The sequence below is a fragment of the Hibiscus syriacus genome, unplaced genomic scaffold (assembly GCF_006381635.1).
Source record: "Hibiscus syriacus cultivar Baekdansim isolate YM2019G1 unplaced genomic scaffold, ASM638163v2 tig00111166_pilon, whole genome shotgun sequence".
NCBI classification, from domain to species: Eukaryota; Viridiplantae; Streptophyta; class Magnoliopsida; order Malvales; family Malvaceae; genus Hibiscus; species Hibiscus syriacus.
Window position 1 is genome coordinate 2,513,491 of NW_024063008.1, and position 16,595 is coordinate 2,530,085.

The 16,595-nt window shown below is 34.3% G+C and overlaps 1 protein-coding gene and 1 pseudogene across 1 annotated transcript; one reads left to right on the top strand and one right to left on the bottom strand.

The window, feature by feature from the left end:
- LOC120155236 overlaps positions 1-10,641 on the bottom strand; it is a 50,043-nt pseudogene extending 39,402 nt beyond the window's left edge.
- A 2,279-nt stretch (positions 10,642-12,920) lies between these two features.
- On the top strand, positions 12,921-15,671 carry LOC120155255 (WAT1-related protein At5g64700-like). Its single transcript, XM_039166829.1, has 7 exons — positions 12,921-13,329; positions 13,412-13,474; positions 14,268-14,384; positions 14,472-14,709; positions 14,805-14,963; positions 15,044-15,195; positions 15,313-15,671. Exons 1-7 carry the CDS (start codon positions 13,127-13,129, stop codon positions 15,560-15,562), a joined length of 1,182 nt encoding a protein of 393 aa, XP_039022760.1. The 5' UTR covers positions 12,921-13,126; the 3' UTR covers positions 15,563-15,671.
- Positions 15,672-16,595: the final 924 nt, after the last annotated feature.

Below are 16,595 nucleotides of genomic sequence, written 5' to 3' on the forward strand. Positions count from 1 at the left end.
CGGTAGAAGATAGGAAACCATTATGCAATAACCCCAATTACAAGCAAAAGTAAAACTCGAGCTATGATTTTTGGAAAAGGAAGAAGCAGAGGAAACTTGAAAAGAAGCTTTTTAATGAAGGCGATCATGCAATTCATCTTCTAAATCCAATGATTGGTTTTGGGGTTTCTACTAAACCAGATCAGATAACTCAAAGAACACTTCTAGAAGATGCTATTAGGCCTCCTTATTTCTACTACGAGAACGTGGTACTTGTTCTAGTTGGTGTTTGGACCGAAATGTCACGGTACTTATACGATGTAGAGCCATAATTTGTAGATTCAAAGTATTTTTGTGCTTCTGCACGAAAAGTGGGCTATATTCATAATCTACCAATTAAGAACAGATTCCCTCTAATTTCGCTTCCTCCATGCATCATACATGATGTTTTTCTATTGAAAACAATAAATGGTGGCCTTCTTGGGATCCAAGAACAAAGTTGAACTGTTTTACAAACATGTACAGGAAGTGCCAAATTGACAGAAATGATCTGTAAGGCTCTTGAAGCTTATGACAATGAGCCACCTTCGAGTGTCCAGAAGTATGTTCTTGATGAATACCGAAAAGGGAATCTGGTATGGGTTGGAAGGAATAAAATTGTTCCACTTAAACCTGATGAGGTGGAAATGCTTCTAGGTTTCCCTTAAAAACCATACACGAGGAAGAGGATCTGCTAGAGACATGTTCCCCGGTGGTATCAATGTTCTGTCTCTTTTCTCTGGAATCAGTGATGGAGAGGTTCTCTTTTACTATCTTGGCATATCCTTGAAATGCGCAAGAACTGAATGGTGATCGGTTGGAACAATTAATAAATAGATTTGGATGATTCGAATTTGTTGTCGGTGACATCCAGTGTAACAATCTTACCGGAAGAAATAAACATCATCGGGATGAACTAGAAGATTTTTGTTGGTGCATTTTCTTGCAATGACTGCTACAGTGACTGGCTCTTCTGCTACTTCAAGATAGACACCTCCATATCTCATTCTTCCCAAACTATGGAATTTTTTAGTTGAAATGGGTTTTCAGTATGTCCCTTTAGTACAAGGTAATCATTCTTGATGAGTTGTTGATAATGTCACAAGAAAGGGCATTACAAATTCAATTCTCCAGACTTTTTGGCTTCTTGGACCACTTTCTTTCAAGAATGTGAAATGATTCATCTTTTTGGCATCACTTTCTTTTTCTACAATAAAGGTAGAACATGCAACTTGCTTCAAGGACCTTCCTCATTTGAGACTGTCCTGTTTGAAAATGTTTTTTCTCCTTTCTTTATCGAAGAATGAAAGAATTTTGTAAAATATTACCTATTATAGGTTCACAATAGAATAAAATCATAAGACATGAAATTAATGAATATCAAATAAATCAACTACTCTTTTAAATCATTCAAAAATCATAGTTCTATGGCAAGTGTCAAAATTATTGACTGATTTAAGGTGTAGGTTGATTCTGGTAAAGTAGGGTTTCTCAGGTTAGTCCAGCATATATGTCTATTTGGGCTTTCATTAACATGAAGAAATAGTTGTTATGCTTATCTGGTAGAGATACTTCTTGTTGTTATGCTTATCTCGTAGGAATACTTCATGTTTCTAGACTCTCAGGAACATCTTTGGGATGTGTGGTGCTTTATTAAGAGCTTAAGATCATCTCTTATGTCGTTGTTGCACCATTTAATATTCAAGCCACCTTTTCAAGTTTTTAACTCGAATCCTCCTTTGGTTTCAAGATGTTATTCAAAATTTACATCTTGAACCCCCCTTTTATCATTTTTCATATCATGCATTGAATATTTTTAAAACCAAATTTTGCAAATAAAAATCAATCTTGAAAGGCGGAATGAATTATGAAGATATTCTCTTTTAATTAGATGCCTCCAATCTTGCTTTTCTTGACTTGGATCTGCTCTGCTGGGGATTTTTCCATAAGATTCATTCATCTCCAGTATTTCTTGCGTTTCTTGTTGAATATGAATCTTTGAACTAATTGTACTTGATCAACCTTGTAACTTGAGGCTCTATGAGTCGCCTATTTTGATTCAATTTTTTCTTTTTTTCCTTCCTTCTTTTTTTCTTTTTTTCTTTTTCCTTTTTTTTATTTTTTCTCTTCTTCAAGTATAATATTTCTTGACAGAATCTGAGTTTATTTGGTTTCTCAGAACTTTCCCATCCATTTATGCCAAAATCAATGCTCCTCCGGAAAAGACCCATTTTTTTACAACATATGACCCTTCCTAATTAGGCATCCATTTCCCATGGAAATCTTTATGAATAGGCAAGATCTCTTTTTTTTAAGAAAAACTAGATCACTCTCTTGGAACTCTCACGGATGTACTTTCTTGTTTGATCTTTCATCATCCATTTCTGATGCATCTACCTATAGTAAATAGCTTTCAATCTCTTCTCATCAATAAGGTTTAATTGATCAAATCGAGCTTGAATCCCTTCAACCTCCTCCAATTTTACCTCCTTCAATATACAAAGTGGTGGGATCTTAACTTAAATCGGTAAAGATGAACAATAAGGTATTGCCCCAGTGATGTTCGAATAATATTTTGATATGCATATAAGGCAAAAGGTAGCTTCTCGTGCCAATCCTTGTAAGTTTCAGTGGTCTTTGTAATGATCCTCTTAACGTTCTTATTTGCTCCTTCAACTGCCCCATTCATCTTTGGGCGATATGTCAATGAGTTTACATGTTTAAACTGTGCACAAAGTTCAGTCGTCTCATACATAGAAGTCTTTGTAAAAAGAGGTATCTCCAGGGGGATGAATATTCAAGATTAACTTTTATTTACATGAAAACAATGTAATTAATGCATGATATATTTATTTAAATCAATCCCCTTTTTCTTCTTTGAGTATGCCCTAATCACTCGAAATTATCTTCAATAAATTGATCCATGATGCCTCATCTCGTCTCTTCTTGCAGGAAAATTCACAGATAATTTGAAAGTTTGGTTTTTTTGAAGTTTTTTTGGTTTATGATGGTTTTGTATTTGGAAGGACAAAAGTGTGACTTATGAAGTCATGCATATGGTGGAAGGTAGTATCATAAACCAGTAAACATCTGGAGTTGGTCTCTCAAAAGTAGGTAGAGACATTTTTTCAGAGTCTCAAATAATTGTAGTGTTAGGATTTGGTTTTGGTAAGGGTTAAGTAATTGGCGTTGAATGGGATATACAAGATATAATTTTACCACTTGCCAAAGATTTATAATTCTTGAAAAATTAAAAGAATATTTAATCTATTTGATACTTAAGAATTTCAAGATTAAAACTTAATTCCTTGTTCATAACCATAAAAGCAATAAAAATTTATTTATTGTACAAAAGGCGGAGAAAAGGAACAAAAAACAAGTTCAAACAAGATGCTAAAAATGAAAGGTACTATAGTGGTAGATATCAACTTCCACTTGTTTATTTATCATGCCTCATTATAATGTTGGGTGTGTAATAGGACTAAGGTTTTTGTCCTCATTTGCCCTCCATTTCTTGATCATCTTTTGTGTCAACTTCTTTAGATAAACCCTCAAATACACAAATCTTTGTTTCTTCCTGATCAGTCTCCATCATCATCTTTTCCTTCCCCGAGTGGAAATTGGGCTCAATTTTAATTCAGAACAGCTTCCTTTGGTGATGACAATTTTGTTCTGATTCTGAATACATATTGCATTTGTGATTGGAGTAGTATTCACCATACTCTTTATATTGGCCACTGCTTCACTTGTCCTCAGAAAATCTGATACAAATATTTGGGGTTTCTTCAGAGTTATATTTTTCCCATTCATTATTAAACTTGTGGGTCAGTCTCGAATTACCTTTCTTTTCATTTCTTTCTCATTTTTTAGCATCAGAGAAGTATCAGGAGTTGAATCTGTCATGCATACTTCATATTCCTCAATTTTTCCCTTTTTCTTTTCAATAACTTCTGTTGTATGATCTTCATTTACCTTGACCTTGTTAACTTTATTTTGGGGTTTAAATCCCAATTGTTTGATCAAAATGGACTGACTGTTAACATCCACTCTTATGATTTTAAGAACTAAAAGGTCTTGAACTTGTCGTTTGAAGTTACCGCAATTCTTGATGGAGTGTCATCGGATTCCAACATGATATTCACAAAAGACTTTCTCATTATACCATATCGGGTAAGGAGGCAACAAAGGCTTAGCCTGACATGGGCCAATAAGATGGGCTTTGAGTAACTCAGGATATAACTTGCTGTATGAAACTGAAGGAAACTTGGGTAGAATTTCCCCTGACATCATTGTCACATTACAATTATTTACTTTGCTTTCTTGTGACTGACGATCTAGATGTTTGCTTTATTTAGTTTTCTTCAATGGCACTAAAATTTCTTCCATGCTTCGTTTCAACTTGATCTTTGTCGCATTTTCTGGGGTCATACCCGATTTTTGGAGATTTATTGAATTTCCATATTCCCTGACAAAGTTCTGGTCATTTACTTCCATTGTATCAACTACACCATTCATAATCCTATTCAAATCTTTCACAACAGGATCCTCTAAGGGTTTCTCTCCATGGATTACAATATTCACCAGGTCCATCAATTTGGTCAGTTGTTCATTTGAATTATCCTGGAACTTTTTTACTTGATCAGTCATCTTTTGTTGTGTCTCGATAAATTGCTCTTGCAGTTTCTCGATTATACCAACCCTTGCTAAAATCTCATTCATGGCGATTATCCTTTTTTAGGAAGACCAAGTTAACTCCACTTGATTTCAAAAATTCTATCATGGAATTCTCCACGAATTATTCCAGTTGTCATGATTAAATGCATGTAAAATAGTTTGAAATAAAATGTAATTATGCAAATATGCAAATTCAAAAATGAAAATATAAATATAAACATAAAAATGAAAAAAAAATGCAAAATGCAAATGTAAATGTAAATGTAAATGTAAATGTAAATGTAAATGTAAATGTAAATGTAAATATGTGAATGTAACAATAAAAATGCAAATTGTGCAATACAAAAGCAAACATAAAAGTATAAATGAAAACACAAAGATGCAAAATGCAAATGCACGTATGAAAATGTGCTACTCAAGAGTGATCATCTTAGAACATATTTCATTGAACACAAAAGTTTACGTGCATCAAACAAAACTTTACATATAGGGGACAGCTTTCAATCCTAACTTCAACAAAACTTTACATATAGGAGATAGCTTTCCCATTGTCTTTTCTAAAGCCAAGTTACTCTATCAGCTTATGGGCCATATTGCTTGTCTGGACTGCAGCTTCTTCCGTGACACTCTCTTTCATCTTCTGTATCAGTTCTCGAAATTGCTCATTTTCCCTTGTAAGAGAACCTTTCTGTCCAAGAAGCTCTTGGATTAGATCTTCATATATGTTGCAATTCTTTTTCAGTTTGGTAACCCCTGTTATCCACTCTTCTGGGGTGTTTCCTATGCTTGCATTTCGAAAGGCTTGACTGATATTTTGGAAATCTGCATGCATGGTTTCTACTTCTGTGCTCAATTTCTTGTTTTGGTCATTCAAGTCCTTCAAATAACATGCTTGAGCTTCATAAAAACCTCCTCTACTTTGAATGCCCTGACTGATGCTCTTACCATAAACTACTTTTGGTATCAATCTGGCAAGATCTTTATGGAGTACTTTTGGTATTAATATAACAAGATCTTTGTGTGCATTGCTCGCTTCTATCCTCAGAGTTTCCTCAGGATGTCTTTCCTTGGTCGTATCATATTTTTGTCCATTTACGATTTCCTTCCAATTTGATGAACAATCTTTCAAGTCAACACCTTTTGGTTATGCCATGATTATGCAATGCAGACAAAAGAAATCAATATAAACAAATTAGAGTAATGTAACATGCATGGAAAAATAAGAAGAAAAAAGAGAATAATTAGTACAAATTAATGAAAAGAAAAATTGTATCTATCAAGGTATAACTCCTAACCTCATGCTTTCTAGTTCCATGCTTTGTTTGGAAAAATTAACCTAACTGCGTGATTTCTAGTTCACATGCATTTATTTAGGAAAAATGAAATAAATTAAAAGCTAAAGCTTATTTCTCCTTTGTGTAAACCTATGGACAGAGGTTCAGTACTGTCTTAAATTGGGTGAACTTCTAAGGTTTATTATATGCAGGGTTTCGGTTCTAAGAGTAAAGGTACTCGAACTGTCCTTGTTGGTGCCCTCTTGGGCTGCCAAACCCTTAACCTAGACCATTACAGACTTAAGTGGATTGAGTTCAATTCGAGGGGACACATTTCTTTATGCCTGACATGGAGAATAAATTCTCACGAAGACATAGAGCATATGAATCCCGAAAGCTACTTGCTAGGTCTGACACGGAGAATAAATTCTCACGAAGACGTCGCTTTCACTCCCATTTAAAAGGGACAAACTTAATTATAAACTTATGTTATGCAATGTACGTGTTGTGTGTGAGGAGAAATATTCAAACATCTGACAAACAAATAAATAATGAAATTTAATACTTGAAAATAAAATAAAATAAAAATATTAATAAAAAAATAATATACATATAAATATTATGAAAATAATAAGTATACATAAAAATTTTGAAAAGAAAGAATTATAAATTAAATATATGAATTTTTAATTTCTAATTAATAGAGATGATTTATAATTGATTTTAAAGCTTGACAAAATCCCCAGCGGAGTCGCCAAGCTGTCGTAACCGGTTTTCGCCCGGGCACGAAATTTTTACTTAACGGAAAAAGTGATGTGTGAATAAATGGTTTTTTTAAAATGTTTTGGGAGTCGCCATCGGCCTTTTGGATCAAGTAGGTCGAATACCTAAAAATTATCTTTTAAAAGAGTTTTTAAGAAAACACCAGTTAAAAGATAAACTGATCTGCGTTTTAACCAAAAATTCATTCTTTTTAATAATAAAAAGGGATTCGTGGTCGATTACATTTGGAGAATGATTAACACCCCCACAACGCCCAAAATTGGTACTTATTAATTATAAATTGTCTTTATTATTAAAAATTTAAATATTCAAAGATGTATTTAATTTATAATCCTGTTATTTCAAAAAAAATTTATTTTTATAAATAAGATATTTATTTATTTAGAAATACCAGAAAAAAAACTTCTATGTGCTTTAAGACAGCTCTTTTCTTAATATTAAAAAATTAATAAAATATTTATCTAAAAATAAAAAATAGATTAATATATATAATTTATAAAAGTAAAATATTTATTTATTTAAAAATATCAGAAAATGGACATCCAGTTTCTTTAAGACTGTCATTTCTTAATATTGAAAAATAAATATATATTAAAATATTATTTTTTAAAAGTAATTTATAAAATTAAATTTACAAATAGGATTTTAATAAAAGCAAATAAAATAAATAAATGAATATGACTGAATAATAATAATAAAAATAATGATTAAAGTAATAATTTAAACATATTGAAATTGAAATGATAATAATATAAATTAAATTGCAATTAAACATATAAAAAATGACAAAAAAAAAAGAAAACTAAAATTATAGGATTAAAATATAAGATATATAAATTAATAGACAAAATGGAAATTATATAAAAAAAACAGTGACAAATATATAAAATATAAAACCTAAAGATCCTAATTTGAATTATTAAAAAAGATATGTACTAACAGTGTAATTTAGCCTCAATATTAATTATCCCGGTTAAAATAAATTTTATTAAAATTACCAGGGACTAAATAAAGTATTTACCATAAATATGTAAGTATAATAATAGTGACTAAATTATAAATTAAATAAAACTATAAAGCCGAATTGAAATAATCAGAAGTTGATTTTAGTGACTGAAATAAAAAGTTACAAAACTAGGATGACTACACACGTGATTCTTCCCAGATGGAAATTACACAGAAGTCCCTCCCCAAAACGACGTAGTTTTGAGGAGGGTATAAATAGACTTTAGATAGCCTAAAATTCCTCATTTCTTCATTTTGCTTCTCTCTCTAAAGGGAGAGAAGCTCTCACTTCTCTCTAAACTTGGCCACCGCCGGTCACCGACTAGTTACTATTCTGACCACCGTAGATCACTATTCCATCCACCGGTCACAATTCACGATGGTCGAAAAATATAAAAATACCCCCAAATCGTAGATAAAAACACCCTAAAGCCGAATCCGGCATCTGTTTTTCCTAAAAACTCCTAAAATTTTTTAGATCTAAATTTATACCTTCGATATTTTGGTTTTTCGATGACCGTGGTAAGCTCTCTCCTTCCTTTTCTTTTCGATTTTTACTGCTGGTGGTAAATTGGTTCTCTTGCTTCTTTCCTCTCTTTTTTCTTTTTCTTTTTCTTTGCATGTAAATCGAGTCCTTTTATAGGGCTCGTTGAGGTTCTTCTCGGTGGATCTATCATAGGAGGGTCCTTGGTGAGTCACCAGATTGCGATGTATGCGACTCTCCTTGAGTCTTCTAGAGGCTTTGGTGGCGTGGATGTCATGGCAGCGGCTGTTTGGGGAACATAACGGCGTAGTGGTTGAATGGAGGCGGCGGAGCAGTTGGAAATGTGAGGCGGCGCCGAAATTATCACCCTAGGGTTTCTGCCATATCCATTTTGGGCCGTGGGATCTCTCCAGATCCAACGGATAAGATTGATGGCGGCTGGAGATAGGGATGAAACCCTAGCTGCATCTGGATCGGGTCTGTTGGGCTTCCTTTGTAATTTTTGGGCTCCGGGTTATTGTATTTGGCCTGATTTATAATAAAATTATTTATTAAATAATAATAATAATAATAATAATAATAATAAATGAGACAAAAACTTAGTGTTTACACAATACATTTAAAGTCCCACAATTTTTTAACATTATGAGTGCTTACAAGTTGATGATCACTAACCTTGTGCTCGGTTAATCTGATCCATTCTTGCAGCTTCAGATGCTAATATCACAGCATTTTTCCTACCGTCAGCAATATTTATGTCAGCCTGTCTTTCTCCTGTTAAAGTTAACTTTTATGAATAGACCATTCTGTCTAAACCATCTATTAAATGAGAAGATGTTATAGTGCAATTATATACTACCTTACGCTGAAAAGCAAAATAACTACTACTGCTGCATTACCTTCAGATTCAAGAACTTGAGCTCTCCTTTTACGCTCCGCTTCTGCTTGCATCTCCATAGCTGCCCTCACTCCACGTGGTGGAGATATATCCCCTGGGTTGAAAGGGAAGTGAAATATAAATGATGTATGTGAACATAAAGAATTCCGGAAAGAAAATATTGGCCAACCCACACTCACTTATCTCATAACGGAGACATTGAAGGCCCCAGTCTTTTGCAGCAACATTGATGGACTCCTGCAACCCTCATGTCATATCAAAAGAATCAGCATCCTTTCCCCTAAAGAGGGGGTGGGGATTTTGAGACTTCTATGATGCAAAGGAAGTATAAGATTAATAAGGTATCAGTCCAACTTTTTCTGCACCATCATAATCACTAGTCATTGGAAAATTATCAGAGATATTGAACAAACTAACTAAAAGAAATATAGCACATCAGCCATAAACTTATCAGAGCAGGCACAACAACTTTGACACAGATGTTAATTATGAACATCTTGTCGTCCTAGGGGAAAATCTGTATATACAGTTGAGCAAATGGAAAATAGAGTAGTTATTCACAATCCCTCCTCTCAAATGCCGTCACAAATTAAATAGAGAGCCTTCGCCATTTCCTACTTATCACATTATTGATATAGAACCAGAATTGTTTATAAACCCAATTCATCTTTTCTCGGTTTGATTCGTCTGATTTAGTAAGTTAAATTTCAAGAAGAAATAAAAATCAAAGAAAGAAAACGAACCACAATCTTTTCGTTGAGAGTATCTCTCTCTTCGAAGGTCTTGTCGAGGGTAATTTTACCAAATTCGCTACGCATGGTAGTTTGAGCGAGCTGAATGACGGCATAGATTGGGTTCTCAACGCCATAAGAGGCCAGCTTGGGGTTCACAATCTGCAGAGTTTCAAAGCAAATTATAGACCAAAAGGTTTCAAAGATTGAGCAAGAGGGCAAAGAAGGGGTGGGAAGTGGAATGCCTTGACATACAGAACGCCATCAATGAGAATGCTGACATTGTCTTTGGTAATAGCGGATTGGTCCCGGATTGGAATAGCCTCTTCCTTGAGGGCAATTCGATCCACGAATGGGATAAGGAAATGTATTCCAGACGGCAGCGTTTTCAAGTATTTCCCGAACCTTTCTATCACGTAGGCTTTTTTCTACGGTACGATGCGGATTCCCCAGTTTAATGGAGGTGCAGCCTCGTACCTAAAAGAATTGAACAAAAAGGTGATCTCTTGGTTTCAAGAATAGAGTATAATTATAGAAATTTTAAAATACTTCATGCCAGGATCACGACCGGTGCGAAGGAAGCGGACGGTGGTGGTTAACGGCGGCGAAGAGGGACGCGGAGTGGAAGAAGAAGAATGCTGGCGGATAACGGTAGTTGAGAAGGATGCTTGTTGGAGATATCTAAGAGTCCTGACGGCGTTGTTCAGGGAATTCACTCTCCAAATTTTACCCATTCCAATGTTGGGCTATTTATTTGGTTTTTCCCCCGGAATCGGATCGGTTTCCGTTCGTTTTATTGTTCCCGAATCAAGACATGTAAAGCCCTAGTAAAACCTTTCACCTGATATGTGAAGTCAATGCCATTTTCCGGCGAGTCTCTGTTCTTTGTCCCGTGAACATTGATTGGGCCGGGCTTTCTTCCACTTTCCCTTAAGCCCAAACTACAATAAGCATTTATTTAACTATATACATTAAAAGAAATAAAATATCAAATTATTTTATATTATGTTAGTGGATCTTAATCTTTATTTATATATGTGTGTGATATCTAAACGAAAAATGGTGCAATGTCGTGCATATATTATTTTGATTTTGATTTAATATTTATTTTTAGGATATTCATATTTTAATCATTAAATATAATTGATATTAAAATTTTCATTATAACTTATTCATGTTCTTAAGTGTCTTTTGATTATTCAAATTTAATGAAAAAAAAAAAACCTCAAAAACCTTATAGAAAATCATAAAAAATAATTTAAAATATATTAAAGTTTTTTTCTCAAATGATCCTTAAACTATAAATTATTTTTAATTTGGTATTTCATGTGTCATCCTTTAATTGATTGAAATGATTACACTATCTTTCAATATGTTATATAAAAGAGACAAAAGTAATGACGAAATAAAATTTTGAGGGACATTTTTTTATCAAAAAGTTTTAGGTGCCAGATGAGAATTCGAGTATAGTTTTAAGGGCTCAAGATAATGACGAAATAAAAGTTTTAACGGGTCACTTTTGATAAAAACAACTTTAAGAGTAAAAATAAGAATTTTGGTATAATTTAGAGGTCAATTTAATCATTAAACCTTTATTAAAATACACCAACAATTTATACTATTGCGTGTAGTGTATTTTGGCTTTAATAAATTTAAAATGATTAAAAAGGTCTATACACGTTAAAAATACAATATGAATGGTTATTTTTGTAATAATTAAAAAGATATTATTGATTTTGTAATATATTTATATAGTATTTATTAATAAAATGTAATAATCAAGATATTTTAATTGCATTAATTTAAGGATAATAACCCTAATAAAATCATATTATTGCAAAATCCACTTGCGATAGAACTGGAGCTCTAAATTTCTAGATAATAATAAAAATCCTATTTTATCCGAGGCAAAGTATTCATTGATTTGAACTTTAGTAATTGAAAAAAATTCAAATTGGCTTTAAAGCAATAATAAAATCCTATTTTACCTATTAAGAATATTTGTTTATAAATATTTGCGTTGGATTAAACTTTTAAATTTTCTTATTTTTATCCTCTCTTTAATGACGTTAAATTAAATTTAGAAATTTTCAAAATAATAGGTATGCAATTTCTTTTCAGAGGAGGCCTAGTACATTCGTTCATGAGGTTGGATATGTAATTTTGTCTTAAAAATTAGGTTGCATTTCGAATTAGGTGTAGCTTTTCTAAAACCATGTCGAATTAAGTGACGAGTGAAAAATATTATACTCAAACTAAATTTGAGTGAGTTAAAAATTCAACTCGATACGCGACTATGTCTAACCATATCATAGATTAAATTCGAGTCATTTAACTGACTGCAGCTTATAAAGTTATAGTTTTCCTTTCTAGTATAACCAAAAAACAATGGCTTTTCTCGCATTTCTAATGCACGAGCATCTCCATGCTAGTTTCAAAAGTGTAGCAATGGTAAATACCATACTGGTACAGCGACGAAGAGCCATTGGGCTATGAAAATACAATAAAACAAAAAGGCAGATTTGGTGCCAGCTCTAGTACTCTTTTTTGGCTGCTGAATCATTTCCAAATTGAGGAAAAGAGGCTCCAACACCAGCTGTTCCAAGCTATCCGACTGATTTTCTCAGGAAAATTCCATTCTCAACTTTCCATGTGGTCACCACTCGTTCATATGTTGCATCCCCAAAAAGATTTGATTGATTTCATTATCTGCACTACATTTTCACGACATTATATACATCTATCTAGTTTTTCTTTTTGTCCGAATCTTCAAATTTCTAGCGATTTACAGTTTAATAGACAATAAATGCTTTTGGTGGACCTGAGTAGGCTTCGCCGTATGGGGGACATGTAGGTAAATCAAAAAAGCTAAGAAAACGCCATTATTAACAGAAAGTTTCTGAGTTTATTTCCCCAGAATGTTAATTCACTGTGTAAAGAGTGGATTACTTGTTTCGCTTAAAGATGTCTTTTATGAAATATGCCAATGACTGCCACACAGTTCTCTGACTCGTAATATATATGCCATGGCATCTGTTTCAGACTCTTTCTCTGCATTTATTTCTTCTCTCCTGTAGACCCGCGTCGGGCCTTGTTCTTGACTCTTCTTCTTTTTATTGGGAATCAGAAACAAAAACTGGTGACACTGACAACCGTTCCCCGCTCTCTGTTTTGAGTTCAATTTTAGACTTTTAGTCGTTTTCCCTCTCTTTCAGTCGCTATTTATATCAAGAATTTTTCAGTAGGAGGAGGACCGGCGATGGCGATGGTGGCAACAATGAAGAGATGGTTGGGTTGGTCCCAGATGGTGGCCAGCATGTTGGCCGTGCAAGTCTTCGCGACCGGGCAACAGCTGCTCTCTAAAGTTATACTGAATCAAGGAACCTTCATCTTTTCATTCATGGCTTACCGGCATTTGGTCGCCGCTCTCTGCGTCGCTCCTTTTGCTTTCTTCCTCGAAAGGTTTGTTCTTCATTTCCACCATCATATTCCATGAGTTACATGTTATTGTCTTGTTCCACTTATCGGTCCGCCATGGTTGCAGAGCTGATTCAAAGAAGCTGGCCTGGTCGACATGGTTCTGGCTCTTCATCAATGCCTTAACCGGGTAAGCTGCTGGTTTATTCCCTGTTTAATCTTTTCGTATGATCTGGGAACTCTCTCTTACCTTTTTCAATATGGTATAATTAAGGTCAATATAGTAGTTAGGCTTTGCTTTCTCATATTGATTTAGAAACTGTACAATCATTTTACATGATAAAACTTGTTAGCTACAGAGCTTTATATAAGCAAAAAATAAAGTAAGAATTCGAGAATCTGTGTTGATTTGGTCCAACACAGGAACCCATCATTTCATATCGATTTCTGATGACTGGAAAGGGCTGGTAGGAGATCACCATCAACTTCCATATCCGCCTTTTTTTCCAGAAAAGCATAAATTAGGCATTCCTTTCCTTTTTCCCTTTGCCAAAGCCATACAAATTAGAAAACATATGCTTATCTGAATCACATGGACGAAGATGTGAAGAATACGTAATATTGATTGTGGATCAGGATGAATTCGATATCGTAGGCAAGCGTGTTATATAATCTTAGTTCGGTTGGTATCGTTGTTGTTGTTGTTGTAACATCTTCAAGACTAGATTCGAATATGAGCCACGTGGCTAGTTTTTAATCATCTGCCGAAAGATGAAAAAGAAACCTAAAGATATGAAATTCATGAACAAATCTTGAACTTTGCATAAATGTACTTTAGTAATTGAATTAAAGCGATAAAGAATACGAGCAATAGTAAAGATGACCTAAAAAGCTTAAAATGCTTCCAACTTTCCCTTCAGCCAATCAAAAACGAATTCAAGTTCAACACAAACAACTTTCTGCTTAACTCAAAGATCATGCAGGATAACAATGGCGATGGGACTGTTTTATTATGGTCTTCGAGACACAACAGCAACATATTCCACCAACTTCCTCAACGTAATTCCCATTGTCACCTTTGTCTTCTCCATCCTTTTACGGTAATGAATCGTTTAAAAAATCTGGTCTTTGCTATTGCATATTGAAGGAACAGTGTGTGAAACTGTACAACATTGTGTGTTTTGCAGAATGGAGAAGCTGGGACTAGACAGCAAAGCAGGGAAGATTAAGACAATGGGTGCAATTATATGTGTCGGGGGAGCACTGACGACGAGTCTTTATAAAGGAAAATCGTTCGATCTCATTCACGATCACCGCCATTTTCACTCACCTGCTGCCATCGAGGACTCAAGCTCGAACTGGACTCGAGGAACTTTCATGCTTGTTGGTAGCTGCTTGTGTTACGCCATTTGGTACATATTGCAGGTATGAATTGGTATCAGCTACATGTTACAATGTCACCCCTACTAAGTCCATTTTTCCTTCAATTTTGTTCATTAGAGTTTACCAACTTCAAACAGGTGAAGCTGCTCCGAGTGTTTCCGTCAAGATACCGCGCAACGCTGATAACATGCATCATGGCGTCGGTCCAATCAGCAGCAATTGGCCTGTGTTTAGACAGGCGTGAGGCTGCTTGGAGATTAGAGTGGAACCTGCAACTAGTAACCATAGTTTACTCGGTAAAGTAATGGCTCTATTACATTTCATAAAGTTTTTGGTTACACACTCATACTTCAAATCTATGATTTTGGTTGTCCAGGGAGCACTAAGTACGGCAGCAACGTTCTGCCTACTGACATGGGCGATTGCGAAGCGAGGCCCTACTTATGCCCCGATGTTCAACCCACTGTCCCTAATATTCGTTGCTGTATCGGAAGCTCTGTTACTCGGAGAACCGATGAGACTCGGAATGTATGTTCTTCTGCAAAGCCAAATTCCCTAGACATACACATATACTGCATACAGCATACGCATCTTTTTTAACATGCATGCACTCACATTATTACTGCAATGGATTGGCGATTTCAGCGTGGTAGGCACGATTATGATCATAGTTGGTTTGTACTCGTTCTTGTGGGGAAGAAAGAAGGAAAAGGAATCGTTGGACGAGGCAAATGCGGGAGACGAAGCATCGCCGATACCCATTCCGGGATCTGAAGATATGCAGTTGAAGACCTTTGAAGCATCACCTGTTAGTGTTAAAAGCGTTTATGCTGCCATGGAAGAAGGAGGTGTAAAAGATAAGGTCCTGAAATCAGTAGGAGCCTCATTTTTGTAAAGGTCTAATTCAATACTCGGAAAAATATTATAACCAACCTTAATTAAGAAACTAGGAAACTAGCTAGGCTCTCGAATTTCTGAAATATTTGACCAATAAATTCGCAGGGTCTATATTCTACATGATATATTATTCCAACTCCATTTATTAGACAATTATGATTTTATAATATCGTGTCTCAATTCATGACATATTTGTATAATTATATAAAATAACACTATTAAAAAAAAAGTATTGTGCTTGTGACAAAGGACGAAATTATATAAAGGGTTACCGATTACAGCAATTTGTCATTATCATATATGATTTTCCCCCCTATTCAGTTGTTAGAGGTCCATATTCCTTTTGTCCCATGCACGCATATGTGTCCTTGTGATGGGATAATTAGCAAATCACATGATTCGACAATCGGCACTACACTTTAATAATGCAAAATAATTAGTCGTGTGCTTTCTTTTCAGTCAGCTACCTTATTTCCATCATTGATCTCCCCCGTATAATTATATTCAAGGCTCAGTTATGTTAATAGTCACTGATGTACGACATAATCACTAATACTAGTTAATAACAAGATGATTCTCATTTAATTAATGACGTGATATATTAATAAAAAAATTGATACTTAATTTAATTCTTAAATTATTGATAAAACATCAATGAAATCGTTAAATAAATTTTTTGATTCGTTATTCTCTTTTTAACTGAAACTTTTTCTTTTCATTTCCCGCAAATTAATAAATATTTTCGTCGGAGTTATAACGTCGTTTCACTTAAAATCTCGTCGTTAAATGAAAACTCTTGGACTCTTCATTCTTTTTTATGGGTAGGTACCACTCGACTTCAATTTAGTCCCTCCCTTCCTTCTCATTGTAGCTAGTTTCATGGTTCATGTATTCATACATGAAATTGGTGCAGACACTATATTTTACTGATAGCTTTCATTTGATGGTAGGGTTTTGGCTGGAAAATGACGACGTCGTAGTTTTGACGAAGATGATTGTTGGTTTGTGGGGGGAATGAACTAAAAATTTTG

Bases quoted from the DNA above. Each gene is read 5' to 3' on its own strand.
- LOC120155255 (XM_039166829.1), top strand. From the start codon at position 13,127: ATGGCGATGGTGGCAACAATGAAGAGATGGTTGGGTTGGTCCCAGATG. The intron at 13,475-14,267 runs GTAAGCTGCTGG...AAGATCATGCAG, and splicing joins TTCATCAATGCCTTAACCGG to GATAACAATGGCGATGGGAC. The intron at 14,964-15,043 runs GTAAAGTAATGG...TTGGTTGTCCAG, and splicing joins TAGTAACCATAGTTTACTCG to GGAGCACTAAGTACGGCAGC.